The 15,730-nt window shown below is 43.5% G+C and overlaps 1 protein-coding gene across 1 annotated transcript in view; it reads left to right on the top strand.

The window, feature by feature from the left end:
* The first annotated feature begins 3,970 nt into the window (after positions 1–3,970).
* Positions 3,971–15,730, top strand: part of FGD4 (FYVE, RhoGEF and PH domain containing 4) — a 117,952-nt gene continuing 106,192 nt past the window's right edge. The window contains exon 1 of the mRNA XM_068946363.1: positions 3,971–4,268. Coding sequence (XP_068802464.1) covers positions 4,130–4,268 — 139 coding nt within the window. The 5' untranslated portion in view covers positions 3,971–4,129. The remainder of the gene's footprint in view (positions 4,269–15,730) is intronic.

Raw genomic sequence — 15,730 nt, 5'->3', positions numbered from 1 at the left:
CAGAATTATACTGTAACTGAGCTGAAAATAAAGTTAAGCCCTAGCAGAAATAAAGAAGCTTGACCAAAGGCAGCAACAGAAACAGTCTCACTCAAGCAGTTAGTCAGATTGAAGGCTTCTGAAGGCTGTTTCCATTGGGAGAAGAAATGGTTAATACCAAGAGGTTTATAGGGGGAACAATCTGTTTTACATACAGAGTGAAGTATTTGTTTTCTTACAAAGTAAACAAAGGTGGCCTGTAAAGTCTTGTTCCCCTGAATGCTTTGGGGATCCAGCAGCATGAGATGAGATGAGTGGGTTCAAGTCTGTTACTTGCCAGAGGTGTGCTTTTAATTTTTGTCTTGAGGGTCATACTTTGCTGGCTGTGCTTGACTTTCTTCCACACCTCTGCCTGCTTCCATGGGATTCCTGTTGCTCCTCCAGCACACAGACAGGTATAATTAAATCAGTTCACCACCACTGCATTTCTCACCATCCCCACAGAAAGTTTTTGAGCCAGATGGTGCAGCTATTGCCCACACTTGAATGAGGGCTACTTGTTGTTGCTCTCTGGTTACCTCAGTTATCATAAAACAAAGGGGTAAGTAACTGTTCCCTCACTTTGCTGGGCGTGGGAGATACCATGCAAGACCTTCATTTAAGTAGTGAATGTGTGTGATTTTCTGACCCTCATATTTTAAGCAGAATTGGCAGCACTGTCAATGCTTAAGCTTATTCAATATTTTCTGTTCTCAGATTCTGTTTCCAATTATTACGCTAAATTTTAATCACTTGGGGTGATGTTTTCCAAGGTAGTATCTATCTCAGATTAACTTTTTACTTAGACAAATGTTGTTGCTCTTGCTGACATTGCTGAAAGTCTATCTCTCTGTGGAAATGGAAAACAAGAAAGACTGAAAGCAGTCTATTAAAAAGAAGGAAGGGCATTACGGGAGGGGAGGCCAATTTTTACTGCGTTAAAGCAGGCAGAACGGACCTGTTGCTGGTGTACGGCAGTTCAGAGCCAGCTTGAAGCAGCTGGTCCAGCTCTGCACCGTAACTGCCTGAAAGAAAGCAAGACAATTAGCTACTCCGAGAAGCCTGCACTGCACTGAAGTGTATAAATGCTATGAAATTTGCATAAAGTCATTGACTGCGTGACTTTATTACAGAATGTCACCTCACTGCTTTAAATACATCAGCATGCTTCAGAAGGATTTTCTCAAGGAAATGAGCTTTTGTGTGCCAGTCTCCTGATGCCATAGCAGAGCTGTCACAATTCTCTTTTCTAAGGTGGCATCTATTTTTCAGAATGACATTGTAATAAGTTACCGCTCACTGCAAATCACTGCGTCATAGAAGAGAAAAGTAACATAGTTCATATCACTTGGTTAGAATCTGTAGGATGTGTGCATTTGTCCTTGCTTCCTTATTTTATCTCCAGGAGCAGAACTCCAGGTTTAAAGAGGCAAGTACAAAGTTGAAAAATAAGTGATAAATACGCCTAGCTGAAGATTTGTCGTTCAGCAGCAGCCTTCTATTTGGTTTGATCTCAGTTAAGTTATAGTATATAAGAGAAACAGGGAAAAGCCCTCTATTTGCAAGCTTACTTTTATGCTCATAAATCAACATTTTTGTATTCTATTACTGGCTCTTCCACAGGCATCTTGTGCAACTTTGAGCAAATCACTTCTTCCCCTAATACCTCATTTTCTTCCTCTCTCAAATGAGCCTGATACTTGTCTCCTTGGTAAAGTGCTCTGAGAATTATTAATGAAACATTATCTGACGCTCTTGCCCTTTCCACATTTAAATCAGTAAAATTTAAAATAACTTAGTACTATCAGGTCTTTGAAGGAGAATCAGAATGAGTCCAGATGAAGATTTAAATATGCCCCAGTGATCGGGAAGATTTTTATCTGAACAAGTTAATGATTGTTCCTGCACTGCGACCTAACCTTGGTACATTAGCTATCTGTAGCTAAGTTTACAAGAACCTGTAGCTGTCCTGTTGCAATAAAGTCAGCAGGTACTCATGCGCTTCATAACGTAAGTATATTTGTCTTCATATGCCCAAGGCAGGTCAGGTCAGCTGACTGCAGTCAGGAAATAAATATATGTCTTTTACCTCCAAGTCACAGCCCTTTTATAAGAATGCAGAAGTAAATTCTACTGTTTGAAAGAACACAAATAAAATCCAGGAGGTGATCTGAGTACTTCATTTTAAATGGGAAGTGAAAAGAAAGAGGGGTCTGTAAGATACTGACCTAGTCCTGGAAGAGAACGATATCACCGAGAGACCAAAAGATCGAGATCCTCGGCATGTGGCGGTAGATGGCCTACCCGTAACCATGTTGGCTCACTGCCAGTTCCCACTTGGCTAGCTGCTGACCTCCTTAAAGCAGGAGACCCACTCAGCTGCCTTCCACCTCATGATGCCTTGCTGCTGTGTGCACGGTACGTGCAGTACCACCACAGCCTCTCTGCCTCCATGTCTCCCACGCACCAGACCCAGCTGGTGCCTCACATAGGTGGTCCCTTGGCATCAGGAGGAGGGGTGTTACTCTGTGAGGTCCTGCACCCTAGGGAAGCCTACTGGAGATAATGCGGCAGGAGCCTCACGCCACAGCCAAATTACCACCTGATTTGACATTTTGGGGGAAGGGGATGCCCTCTCACATGATTCAACGTGCGGATGTGGCCACATCCCATGCAGGACTCTGCACACCCTGATGAAAGTTGTAAAGTAACAAGATAGTTGCAAAGTCAGCAGCTTGCCTGAGCGATCCATAAACTCATGCTACTGAAGATGTAGGAGCGTAAGAATGGCGTAGGTCAAATGGTACAGGTCACACTGAAGGTTTCTTTTGCCCACTTCCTGTCTCTGACAGTGACCACAGAAAGATAACGAGAGCAGGGCAAGCACAGAGCGATACTTCTCCAGGACAGTCTTGTTCCAGTAATTTGTGCACTTTGCTAAGGGTTGTTGTGCTGCACCATCACCAAGGGGAGGATATCCCAGAGTGTACTCCAGCTGCACTCCCTCTCTTTTATCATCAGACGGTTCAAGCTTTTGCTGGTGGCAAAGGAGGCAGCATGGTACAGAGGAGGAAACCATCTTTTAAATAAACCCTAAAACCTGCGGCTTCCAAACCCAGGGAAATTCCACTGGTGTCAGAGCACCACTTCACAAGTGGTTTACCACTGACTGCACCGCATTAGGCTTCCTGATACATTCAAAAGTTCTCACCCAGCACAGAGCAGACTGTGGTTACCAGGTCTCATGGTGGCAAAGGTGCAGATGTCCTGCCTCTAAACATCATGTCTCAATTAAGCAGGTAAATAGGTGCTTTCAGAAGCTGTTGCTATGTAAATCACCCTAACCCCAGATCCCACAGCAGCATAGCCATCTGGTTGCCTTCCTCTTTAGAGGAAGGGGCAACAGCTCTGGCCTGAAAGAATCATCTTAGCTTGGATTATTATTGATGCAAGTACTGCAGCTCCATCCCTGGCATCAAAACTCACTTTCAAGTGAGCCCTTTGAAGTGCTAGGACTCAGGTGCCTTTGTGAATGTTCTCGTTGGAAGAGGGGCAACAAGTTACATCCAATTTCTTTTACATCGGCAGATAAACCTTGGAGGCACTGGGGCCTCCTTCCAGGCAAGGCGTTCCAAGAGGTGAGTGATGCTAGGAGGCAGCACACCGCCAGGAGAAACGCACACATTCAACGTGGGGGGAAGCCGCTGCTAAGGACGGGGAAGGTGCAGGGGGGTGAGGCACAGCGGGGCTCCCTCCTCGCCGGGCCGCGCTCTGCCCCGCTGTGAGCTCGGCAGCCGCCGCCGCCGCCTCTTCCTCCTCCTCCTCACCCGGCCCCAGGGGCCGGCGCGGCGGGGAGACGGCGGCGCCGCGAGGTGCCGGTGGGTGGGGGAAGGAAGGGGCGGGCAGGGCCGGGCAGGTGAGGGGCCGGGCGGGAGGCGGCCGGAGCCGCAGCGCGGGCCGGGCACAGAGGCAGCGTCGAGCTGCGCCGCGCCGCCACTGCCCCGGCGCTGCCCTCGGGGCTGCGTCGGCCCCAGGCGCGGGGGGGCGCTGACGGGCGGCGGGGCCCCCAGCGGCTCGGCGCCGACACCCGTCTCGCTCCGCCGCCCCGAGGATGAGCGCAGGCGAGGGCATCCCCTTCAGGCGGGCGGCCATCCGCAGGAAGTCCAGCCCCGGCCTGCCCGGCGCTGCCGCCGCCGTGGCCCATGGAGCGGCGCGTCCCCGCCCCGCGGGCCCCCCGCCGACCCCCGCAGGTAACGGCCGCCGCCCCGCCAGCAGGCGCAGGTTAACGGCCGCCCCCCCCCCTCCCCCCAACCAGCGCCGGCACGCGCAGGTAACGGCCGCCCCGCGGAACCCCGCAGGTAACGGCCGCCGCCCCCGGGGGCGCCGCCAAGAAGTTGCCGCCGCCGTCGTGGGGGAGGCTGGCTGCTCTCTCAGCGCCGGCGGCGGGGGCGCCCCGCTGCCGAGGGAGCCGCGGGAGACGGAGACCGGGCCTGCGGCGGGCAGAGCTGGGGCCGGGGCCCTTCTCCGGGGCCGTTGGTCACGAGCGAAAGGGGCCGGCGGTGACGTTTTTCCTTTTCAAAGTCCGCCAGGGCGCTTACTTCCACACTTCGGCCGGGCTTGCCGGTGCCGTGGAGCCTGGGGCTTGCCCCCGCGCTGGGCCGTGGCGGCTGCTCTTGGTGGGGCAGGCGCGGGGGCAGAGGGCACCTGCCTGGCCGGGGGGCGTCAGGCTGGACGCACTTGGTGTGTACGCCGAGTCGCTGCTCCGATAAACCTGATTATCCGTGTTTATTAAGTAATACTCTGAACGGCTCTTAGACTTGCAGGAAGGCTCTCCCTACTGTGGCAGGCCTGCCCATGCCCTGTGCCTGTCCCTCCCCTCTGCCTCTTTCCTTGCCTCTTTCTGCAACAAACCGTTGCTGGACTTGTTTGACATGTCATGCTTCAGGAGCCAGCTGCCATAAAGTTGAAGCATTGCTATTAAAAGGCGCAGTCAAGTTAGACTGGTTACATGTGTTACCTTGGCCACCCTGAAAAAGAAGCTATCATAAATTCCTGGCTTGCTGTGGTGCCTGGGAGTTTCAGAAAGTTGTTGCCTGTGAACAAGTAAACCCCCATCCCCTTATATACACCTATAAAAATATGTATTCAAAAAAAGACCTATATAAACCCCCATGATTCTGTGGTATGACAGCAGTGAAAAGTATGACGTGCTGTGCTTATGCTCGTCAGCAGCTTGGTTTGGTGGATGGGGAAGGTGAAAATGGTAAAGATAAAGCTTGAAATCTCTGAGGTATTCCTGTTATTGTTGGGAATGACTACCTGCTAAATGAAAGGGAGGGGATGTTTTGCTCTGGGACTGTCTTTTCATGAATTTCCAAGCAAGAGGTGTGCTTAATTTTAAAATGAGTACGCACAGAAAAGAATGCAACTTCATGATACTGTCCACAGTGTGCTTTATTTTAGTGTTAAAATGTAGTGACTTTGGTTCTGTGCATGAATCCACAATTTTTTATTAATGTGGTTTTTTTCCCCAGGGCTTCACTTGCATATATTCATCTGGAAAGAGGAATGTGCAGCTGTTTTTGTAGCATGTAGGCTTAATGGATGTCATCCTTGCCTACCAGAGGAGCAGTTAGAACAGGGACCCTATGTTCGCTGCTGCTACTTTTCTCTCATTAGGCTTCTGCAGCCACTCTCCATTACCCTATACTCCTGGGTAACAGTTTCACGCTCATCCACTATTCTCTGTTGTAGCCTCCTTTTCTTTGTGCAAAAAGCACACGCTAAACCTGCAAGGTGATTAATATTTACGACTTGTGTATGTAATGGATAGCTTTTCTGTGTGAATGTTCGTGCAGCGTTCTGGTGGCTTTTTGTAGTTGAAAGATCATGAGGACCATGACAAGAGCAATGCGCTGCTTATCAGATGTCTCCATGCTGCAGTAGCCAACTTCATAGCTAGCGCTTTCTTGCATTGTGATTGCTAAATATGATTGCAATACGAGAAACTCGCACGCCGAAGATGAAGAAGTGAAGTCAAGAGATGTGTGAAATAAAAGGGAGACTCGAAGATTAGTTTTTAGCTTTTCTCTTGTAGGTACCTAAATTAATTCTTCTCTTTTTTCATTCATAATCCTTCTCTTATAGAAAATGATGTGAAGAGATCTTATGTGTAGAAACAATGTATTTTCTATTAGTAGGGCTTTAGCTCCCTTTCTGCTCCTCCTGTTGGCAGAGGCTGCTATGGCATGTGCTTCTGTATTCCATAATATGAAGATAGCTTTGTAGCCTTGCTCTCTCTCCTGTGTAGTCAGCACTTGCTTCTGTGGCTGATAAAAAGTGATTTATGATTCAAGCTGCCTTGATTCTGCAAGTATAAATTTAATCCCCAGGTGCAAAGTTGGGTTTGCTGTTTCTCCTGTCATGCAAAAAAAAACCAAACCAAACCAAACCAAACCAAACTATTTTTCCAGGTGGTTTGTGTTTCCTTTTTCAGCTAATAAAATGCTCACTTGGTCTTCTGTCTAATGATGGAGTATGCCTTGGACATGTATGAATTTATTTCTGGGGGAAGGGGGACGGCATTAACATAGCCCACACATCTACAGTACTTGTCTCTGCCAAGTGTGGTGAAATATGCTAGTTATCTACATTATTGCCTGAGGACAGAACAGCTCTTATGATTGTCTCAGATCTATATCTGGCAAGCAACTGAAGAAACTAGACATCATATGTGAGTTATTTTTCCTTAAATATACATTAGAAAAAATTCTGGATTTTATATATGACAGGTATATCAGAACTCTTAGACTAGTAAATTATGTGTTACTTGTAAGAAAACTTAATAAGACCTACTGTAATTTCTGTACATTCAGTAGTTCCCTTATAACCTTTGACATTAGCCTGTTGAATTAGGGAATACGACAGATTTTGTCTGTGTTGGCAGACATAACATAAGATTCTGTTCTTAAACGTACTATAGTCCAAATCATCATTTTCATGTGCAAAATTGCAATCAAATTCTGTTAATGTTTAAGCATGAAAGTGTGCTGTGTTTAACTACCTACAGGAACAAGCAGAAATAACTTCCTGTTAGAAGTTGACATTAATTTGAAGGCTTGGACAAAGAGTACTTGAATCTTCAGAGATACTTTGAAATAGCTGGAAAATGTCAGAGCTTGAGACAATTTAGAGAAGAGATTTCAGTGGAGCAGCATGATTAATCTGCTTTCATGAAGGGAATAACTAATGGGCACTTGTTTTTCCTACTGTTGAGTTAGAATTCAGCGTTGATACCAACTCAAGCCCTGTCTGCACATGCAAATCCTTAATTCAAATGCAAATATGCTTTTTAACTCAAAATTACCTTGTCTGCCAAGATGTAGGTGTAGGCTACTTTTTGTTCTGCACCTTTCACAAGCCTTTGCAAAGTGTGAGCGCTGGTGGTGCTGTGATTCTGCACCAGGTTAAGTTATCTAAAAGGCTGTGCCCTCCAACTAGTTAACTTGGTTTAGCTGTGTAGTGAAGGCATTGTTCGGGACACACGGGCACCGTAGCTTGCTTTCATAGCAATCAATAAATAGCTTATTTCTGCTATTAATATGTTCAGCTCCCTCCTTGCTGCACATAGACTAGATTAACCTTTTGTGAAAAATTCAAACCTTGCAGAGTTTCCTTGGCTTTGTTCTTTTAAAAGCAAGTTACACGCTTTCCAAACTGTTTTCCCCTACTTCCTTTTCCCCAAATAAATGTCTTCTGCTCTTTTACTATATATTGGCAGTCTCAGACATCGCAGTGTGGCTCATAGAGAGCTGAGGTAATTTGCATTCAAGACAGCATTCACTGCAGCAAGGTATCTGCAAACACTAACATGGAGAAAAAAAAAATTCCCGTCTGCTTCTGCTGTATCTCTGCCTGTTTAATGAATATGGTTTTGTGGCTTTATGCAAGCAGTAGTTCTTTGGGGTTGCTTCTTGCAGTGGGAGATAAACTAGATTAGACTCTAATAGCACGCCACTGTGGTCTTTGAAAAACATCTTTATTGTCCAGGGTTTTTCTTATTTTTTTAAAACTTTGAACAAGAACTATATCCTGCCTGATAGTTTTGCTTTGTTGGTGGTAATTTTTTTTTCTGGTTTACTTCTGGAAATCAGTAAAGTAATTCACTTCAGGTTATAGCTTTGCTAGCTCCTGGCTTTGTGTCACCAGCTGCTTTTTGCTGACTGGACCATGGTGACTGAATATCTGAATGCTATATAGTGTGTCAGGGTGACACCTATATGACCATTAGGGTTAATCTAGACAGCAGCTGGAACCTCTAGATGCAATAGAGATCACTGCGAAAGAAAACTGGTTACCTTGTTGACTTTCCTAGTGAATGCAGTGTTTTTGAAATGTTTCTGAAGTTGCAGTTCATCTAGGAGAGCTGATACTTGAAAATATTGAGGGAGGAGGGAGCATATAGGAAATTACTTCTAAATATTCATCTCACTTCAGAAATAAGGGAATGTAAGGTATGAACAGTTCCTTTTTGAGGCTCTCACATGGAAATATATTAGCTGTTAAATTTTCCTGTCTGTTATTGTTGGACAATTTACTCTTTCTGTGGGCCAAATTAATCCCATGTGCCTTCTATTGAAGCAAATGTGTTGTGTGAAAAATGCCAGGAAATGAAACTTAGCTTCCTGAATATAATTTTACTATTTCTTTATTCCTTTTCCCCCCACTTCTTCTCCAAATTAGGATCAAAACACTACCCTTGAAGCCAGTAAAAGGGTGGTGGGTGCTACTCTTAGATTATCTAGGAATGCCCCTTGTTTATTTATATCTGGGTTAGCTTGGCTATTTAGCCCTTGTCATATAACATCTGCTTTGCCCAATAATTGTCGTTGGTCTTGGAACATGGGCTTCGTGGAGATCAGGATGGTAATTGCCTTAAAGAAATCAGAATTTGTGTTCATAACTGCTTGTCTTGCTAACGATAATACACAAAGAGTTACAAAGAAAGGTTATAATTGGTCACAGATGTGCTAAAATGGTATAAATATGCTCCTTGCTGGAGAGGCTCCTTTAGAAGGTACTATGAGAAAGCAAAAATGTGGAGGTGCTGGTAACTGCCGTTCCTGAAGTGCTTTTAGGCATAGCTGAATTTGGACTGCGTGTGCAAATTATTATTTTCCTAATTAATTTTTATGCAAAATTACAGGAGTAGGTTGTTTTTGCAGATAAATAGGCTTGAGAGATTTTTGGATTGGAGGGAAAGAACCTGCTCAGGGAATGTGTCGCTTTTGGCAACTAAAACACAAATATTGAAAAAGCAAGCTGTTCATACAAAAAAGCAGTGATTTTTCCCTTGAGCTGTTATTTTGTCCTTTGTCTCATGTCCATCATTTCTGTATTTATTAAAACTGTAGTTCTCAGACTTCACCCACTTCTTAAGTCATGGCGATGGACTACCTCATCTCCCACCGTTTCAGTCAAAATCCTGTTTATAGCTGGGCAATGTTTTTATCTGATGCTATTTGTCAGTGTTTCTTGAGTACAGTATGATCTCTGATAAAATATTTTAACTGCTGTATTTTGAATTGTTAAGTCTTTAAGTAGTGGTATGTATTTGGTGTATAAGGCAAATTATCTTCCCAAGAGGAAAGATTTGTCAAAGGGAAGGCAAAAGCATAAAGCAGATTTTAAAATGAGATGTTTGGGTTTTGTTCTCTGTTAACTCTGCATTGGTTTTGTTCTAGTCTTTGATGTAAGAGAAAAACAGTATTGTCATAGTATTGTCAAATAATTTGATTTGATTAATCAAATTATTGACTGCAAATCTTGCATGTGACATTTCTTTTCTATGAGGAAAAAACAGACATCCTATTCCATTTTTGCATACTGTATGTAATATCTCACAGAATCACAGAACGGCCAAGGTTGGAAGGGACCTCTGGAGACCATCTAGTCCAATGCCCCTGCTCAAGCAAGGTCATCTAGAGCACATTGCCCAGGATTGCATCCAGGCAGGTTCAAACTATCTGCAGGGAAGGAGACGCCACGACCTCTCTGGGCAACCTGTGCCAGTGCTCTGTCACCCTCACAGGAAAGCAGTTTTCCCTCATGTTCAGACGGAGCTTCCCGTGGTTCAGTTTTGCCCGTTGCCTCCCGTCCTATCACAGGGCACCACGGAGAAGAGTCTGGCCCCATCCTCTTGACACCCTCCCTTCAGACACTTATACGCATTGATCAGATCCCCCCTCAGTCTTCTCGTCTGCAGACTGAACAGTCCTAGCTCTCTCAGCCTTTCTTCACAGGACAGATGCTCCAGTCCCTTCGTCGTTTTCATAGCCCTTCGCTGGACTCGCTCCAGGAGCTCCGTGTCTCTCTCGTGTTGGGGAGCTCAGAACTGGACACAGTGCTCCAGGGGAGGCCTCCCCAGGGCTGAGGAGAGGGGGAAGATTACCTCCCTTGATGTACTGGCAACACTCTTCCTAAAGCACCCCAGGATACCATTGGCCCCGTTGCTGGCTCATGGTCAACTTGTTGTCCACCAGCACTCCCAGGTCCTTCTCCGTGGAGTTGCTTTCCAGCAGGTCAGCCCCCAGCCTGGACTGGTGCATGGGGTTATTCCTCCCCAGGTGCAGGACCCTGCCCTTGCCTTTGGTGAACTTCAGGAGGTTCCTCTCCGCCCAGCTCTCCAGCCTGTCCAGGTCCCTCTGAATGGCAGCACAGCCTTCTGGTGTGTCAGCCACTCCGCCCAGTTTAGTATCATCAGCAGACTTGCTGAGGGTGCACTCTGTCCCTTCCTCCAGGTCACTGATGACTATATTGAACAAGACTGGACCCAGGACTGACCCCTGGGGGACACCGCTAGCTGCAGGCCTCCAACTAGACTCTGCAGCACTGACCACAACCCCCTGAGCTCGGCCATCCAGCCAGTTCTCAGTCCACCTCACTGTCCACTCATCTAACCCACACTTCCTGAGCTTATCTATAATGATTTGATGGGGGACAGTATCAAAGCCTTACTGAAGTCCAGGTTGACCACATCCACTGCTCTCTCTTTGTCTACCCAGCCAGTCATCCCATCAGAGAAGGCTAAAGTCTTTCCTGACTATAAGTCGATCCGGGGTGCATAGTTACACTTACATGATCATAATGATCCCTTTCCTCATGTAAAATCTATGAATAAACTTTTGCCTCCAGCTCTTGATGATATAAACCTTTTAATCATCTGTGTGGCTGTGCACATCTCTATGTATTCAACAAACTTAGGTACTTCAGAAAACTGGAGACAAGAATTTTGTTTTGAGAGGGCACCTCCAGAGCTATAGTTTTGTCAATAACCCAAGCAAGTGGAGGGAATTAAAAGAGGAAATTTTAATGGTTTCTTGAACTAGCTGCCTTAGAAGTGGTATTTTTTTAGAAATGACTTTAGCAGAAGAAACTACTTCTCAAATTAAAGTGGAAGGGGGAGGATGAGACTATGCTTAGATGTTGATGAACCAAATAAGTAAACCTTAAAATCGGAGGTGTCTTCTCTGACACAAATATACAACAGTTAAGTCAATATCAGAAGATATGGACAAATCTGTAAAAGCAGAAAAGGGAAAAAAACTAAAATTATACAGTAGTTTGCAAAGTGAAACCTATAAAGAAAGATTTTTTTTTTTTAAATGAGCTTCAAAGCAATTTGGCTGATGTCTTTGCACTGAACACAATAAAATGGAGCATAAAATGGATTAAAATTGGAGGCAAGAGTAGAGCAATGAAATGATGTTAGTTACTAAGTATTAATGCTAAGTGTGTCACAGATGTTAATGTAAAATATGTTAAATAGCCTGGGAAGGAGGAAAAATGGGGCAGAACTCAAAATTTCATCTGAGATGTGAAATCCTGGGATTTATTATTGACTTCTGAGCAGAATAGATATTAATGCATCAGACTTACAGATCTAGCCTTCCTCTCATGAATAATTGCAGGCGCATGCCTCCCTTTCAAATTGATGCCAGTATGCCCAGATATAGATGAGTATTGGGGAGAGAAAATGTTGGCTGTTGCTAAAGTAAAACTGACTGGATCAGAGGCTGGATTTTCTCTGGCCTCTTTGGAGATTTTACTTTTTGTTAGTTGGACATGTGATGTTTTGATGCTAGGCTATTTGATTCTGTTAGTTATAGTTGTGATCAAGTTCGACTTTAAGCTGTTGTAACTAATACCTAGCCTTGTAACTGTAATTATGTTGTGACTATATTCCTGCATACTTCAGACTTGCAGGATTTGAGCTGCCTCTGAGGGCTACTCCTCATGCTGCAATATCAGGCCTGTCTCAGGGTTGCTGGTAGCCTAGATGCAGGCGGTTGTCCTAGGCCTGATACTAGCAGTGAAATCTCCCCTTTTTAATCCGTGCTTTAGCTTTGTTTGCTTTCTCTGGACCAACCAAATTTTTGTTTGAGCTTCTGTGCAATCATTTTGGGGACCTTGCAGCACTTGAAGCAAGAATCAACAAAGAGTTGTCTAAAGAAATCTTTGGTGCACATATCCTCTGTTTCTATGAAGCATGAGAGGTATAGATTTAGACAAGTCTGCAAACCTGTGATTAGTTTTGCACTCCTGCCTGCACCCCAGTGACTACTGGAGGTGGAGGGAGGGAGAAGGTGTAACGCTCTGCCACTTCTCCTGGTCCTGACTGCAGGTCCTGGTTGGTCAGGCCTGTTCCTGCTGGGGGCTATCTGCTTGTTAAGCTCCAGCTAGTATGGTGGGGGAAGGGTGCTTTTTTATTCGTTTACTTAAGTTAATGGTTATATAGGTAGCCTTTATTCCTCCACTAGGCAGAGGTGGTAGTTAACACTTTCAGATTCCTAGGCTTGCTTCTGCCATAAAACAGGTATTTTAAATCTGAAACCAAAGTTATAGAGTGTAAAATAGACTTAAAAAACCTCTATAAATGACCCAAATTGTCACATTGTTAAAGCAGATAATATTATTTTAAGAAAAATTTCCTTTTAAATGCTTTCTCTTGTATCACAATGTCTTGATGGTATCTTCTTGTAATGAGTAATCAGAATGTTTTTCTTCTGTGCCCTACGTTTTTCAGTTCGCTGTCTTGTCTTTGGTGCTTCAGTTTATTAATTGAATATTAAGATACTCATTATCTGTATTAATGTATGTAAATGATTAGGAAATACAACTAGTTGGCTACATTCATCTTCAGAGTCTGAGAATCAAAACAAAGCCACTGATACAGGAAAGTAAATTATTTTGGATTGAATTGAAACCTTTTTGTAATTTTATGAAGTTACCCTTTTAGACTTTACTCAGCTGAGTCTTGCCAAAACATCCCTATCTTCATATAAACATACTTTACATTCCCCTTTTTCAGTCTGACATCCCATCACTAAGAAATTACATTTCTGACTGTAAGGGCATAATCCTTCCTTACCTGAGCCCTTCTCCTGTGGACATGGCGTTCAAGAAAGCTATGTAGGACGGCTGGTACCTGAGAATTGTTTTCAAGATTTGCTGGGGATCCTTTTTATTTGCCCTTTGAATATCTATAACTTTTTAATTCTAAAAAATAAGGCATTTTTCTATTCAAAAAAGAGGTCACAAATTCTCAGGTAAAGATATGATTCTAAGAGAGGCTTTGTGAAACACCAGATTTTGTGGTATATACAATAAAAGGAGAGTTGTTATCATTGTGTGAGGTCATTCAACATTTATGTTTCAGTTTAAACTTCTAAATATAGAACTATATGAATTTTATTAAATGTGGATAAGTTGCATCCATTTAGCAATGAAAATAATTGTCCCTACTAGAAAATAAAGTGGTCATTAATACAGAAGGTTTTTAAGTTGACTTTCATAAGGTTCTCTTGGTAATCTGAGTCAACCATTGCTCTGTAATTACCTTTGCACTCTCTTGAGTAATGAACGATAATGCAGTAAACAGTGTTCTTTATATTTTATTAATCTATATCTGATCCAGTGAACAAATATGCTCACTGTGCTTACAAATGAAGGGCATACTAACGACTGAGCTCCCTGTTAACATGCTGTTTAGAGTTAGGTTGGGTAGCAGAAGCTAGCTACAGTAGAACTCTGTAGTGGTTTTGTGGTCAGGTTGTATGAAGTCATGTAGGCAAGTCAAAACACAACAGTCTGAGTTGAGTGGTTGGCTGTGCAGGTAATCTGTTTCTGAATTTCCTTAAATCCTGTTCCGTGTTAAGTATAGAAGCTACCTTCACAATAACATTGCAAATGTCAAGTCGGGGGAGGGAGGAAGTCATTGCATCTGCTGCACATAGCTAGCAAGAGACCTAGCTAGTATTGGTATGAGCTATTCCTCATAGTCAACTTCAGTGCTGAGAATTGCCCCTTTAAGTGCTTATCTTATGTTAGTTTCTGTATAAGGACGTTACTGCTGGTTTGCAGGAGATATTAAAAGCCTTCTTTCGTGGAAGTGAGAACAATATTCGCGTTGTGCATATTAATAAGGAATTTAAAGGAACTTCAGAACCCAAATGAGCTAGTTACCTTTTCCAAGGATTTTTTATATAGCTTAAATAAACACTTTATCTTGTTCGAATGTCTGTTCATCTTAATTGTGGAGAATTACAACTTCCTGGTTTTAACAATTGATAACTTTTAACAATAACTGTATAATCTCTGCTTTTCGTATGTGGCTAATGCCAAGCTGTGTAGTTAGCTAGTATTATGTGCTTTTCTGTTTTCTGCAAATGTAGATGAGTTGCAACAGAAAAACAGTTTACCTTTTTGAAACTCCAATTCTCAGCTATATGCTGAAATGTGATAAATAACATGTGAATGTTACCATCTTGAATATTTTATCCTCTTCATTGTATCCTAAATATCATTCAGCAATTGTGTTGGACTGAATCCTGACTGAAGTTAATTATTATTTCTTTTAAATGGCTGGCGTAATTTACAGAAAATTGTTACTTTGAGATAGGAAGATTTTTAGGTCCTAAATGAAAAGTAATGTCTTCAGTTTTCTAAATGAGGTAGATATTTAAATCTGTAAGTCATAGCACCTCTACAATGACACCACTTAAGCCCTTTTCCTAAATGCATCTCATGTGTCTCACATTGTCAGATTATTTTTTTGTTCTCGTGCAGTTAAACAGTGATGTTAAAAGACGTTTGCCAAGCTCTTATTCATTGCTTCTGTTGGTTTGGGTAAAGGCGTATGCATTCAGTATTCATATGGAGTAGTATGCAGTTTATGCTGAGAGCAGGACCATGATCCTCTTTATATGAGACATGAGAAAGCCATCTTAGTCTTCTAGAATTTCTTTAATACAAATAATTCAGACTTTCGTTTTGTGAAACTCAGAGCTTTCACTGTTGCTTCGTGGAAGAATATTGAAGTAGTCCTTTCAAAAAGGCAAATGGCTTTAAAGCTGACACTGAGAAAAATCACTAGTGTCAGCGTGATTGGTCTAGTAATGCTGCTGAAGTATCTGCAGGGGAAAGGGATCTGGGGTCCAGCAGTTTAATGGAACTCTTTTCCCAGTTAATATGTCTAGGCATAATATCGTGAATAGCCAAGCATGGTGAAAATGACAGAATCCAAACCCTCGTAGAGAAGTGGATATACACTGCTGCAAATGAAAACTCAGGTTAAGTTGCTCATGTCTAGTAAGTGCCACTTTACAGCCATCACTGCCTGGTTTTCTGATTGTTTTCTTTTACCTGGAGGTGC

Source organism: Struthio camelus, chromosome 1 (assembly GCF_040807025.1).
Source record: "Struthio camelus isolate bStrCam1 chromosome 1, bStrCam1.hap1, whole genome shotgun sequence".
NCBI classification, from domain to species: Eukaryota; Metazoa; Chordata; class Aves; order Struthioniformes; family Struthionidae; genus Struthio; species Struthio camelus.
The sequence above is the reverse complement of the archived record's forward strand: the minus strand, read 5'-3'. Positions and strand labels throughout refer to the sequence as shown.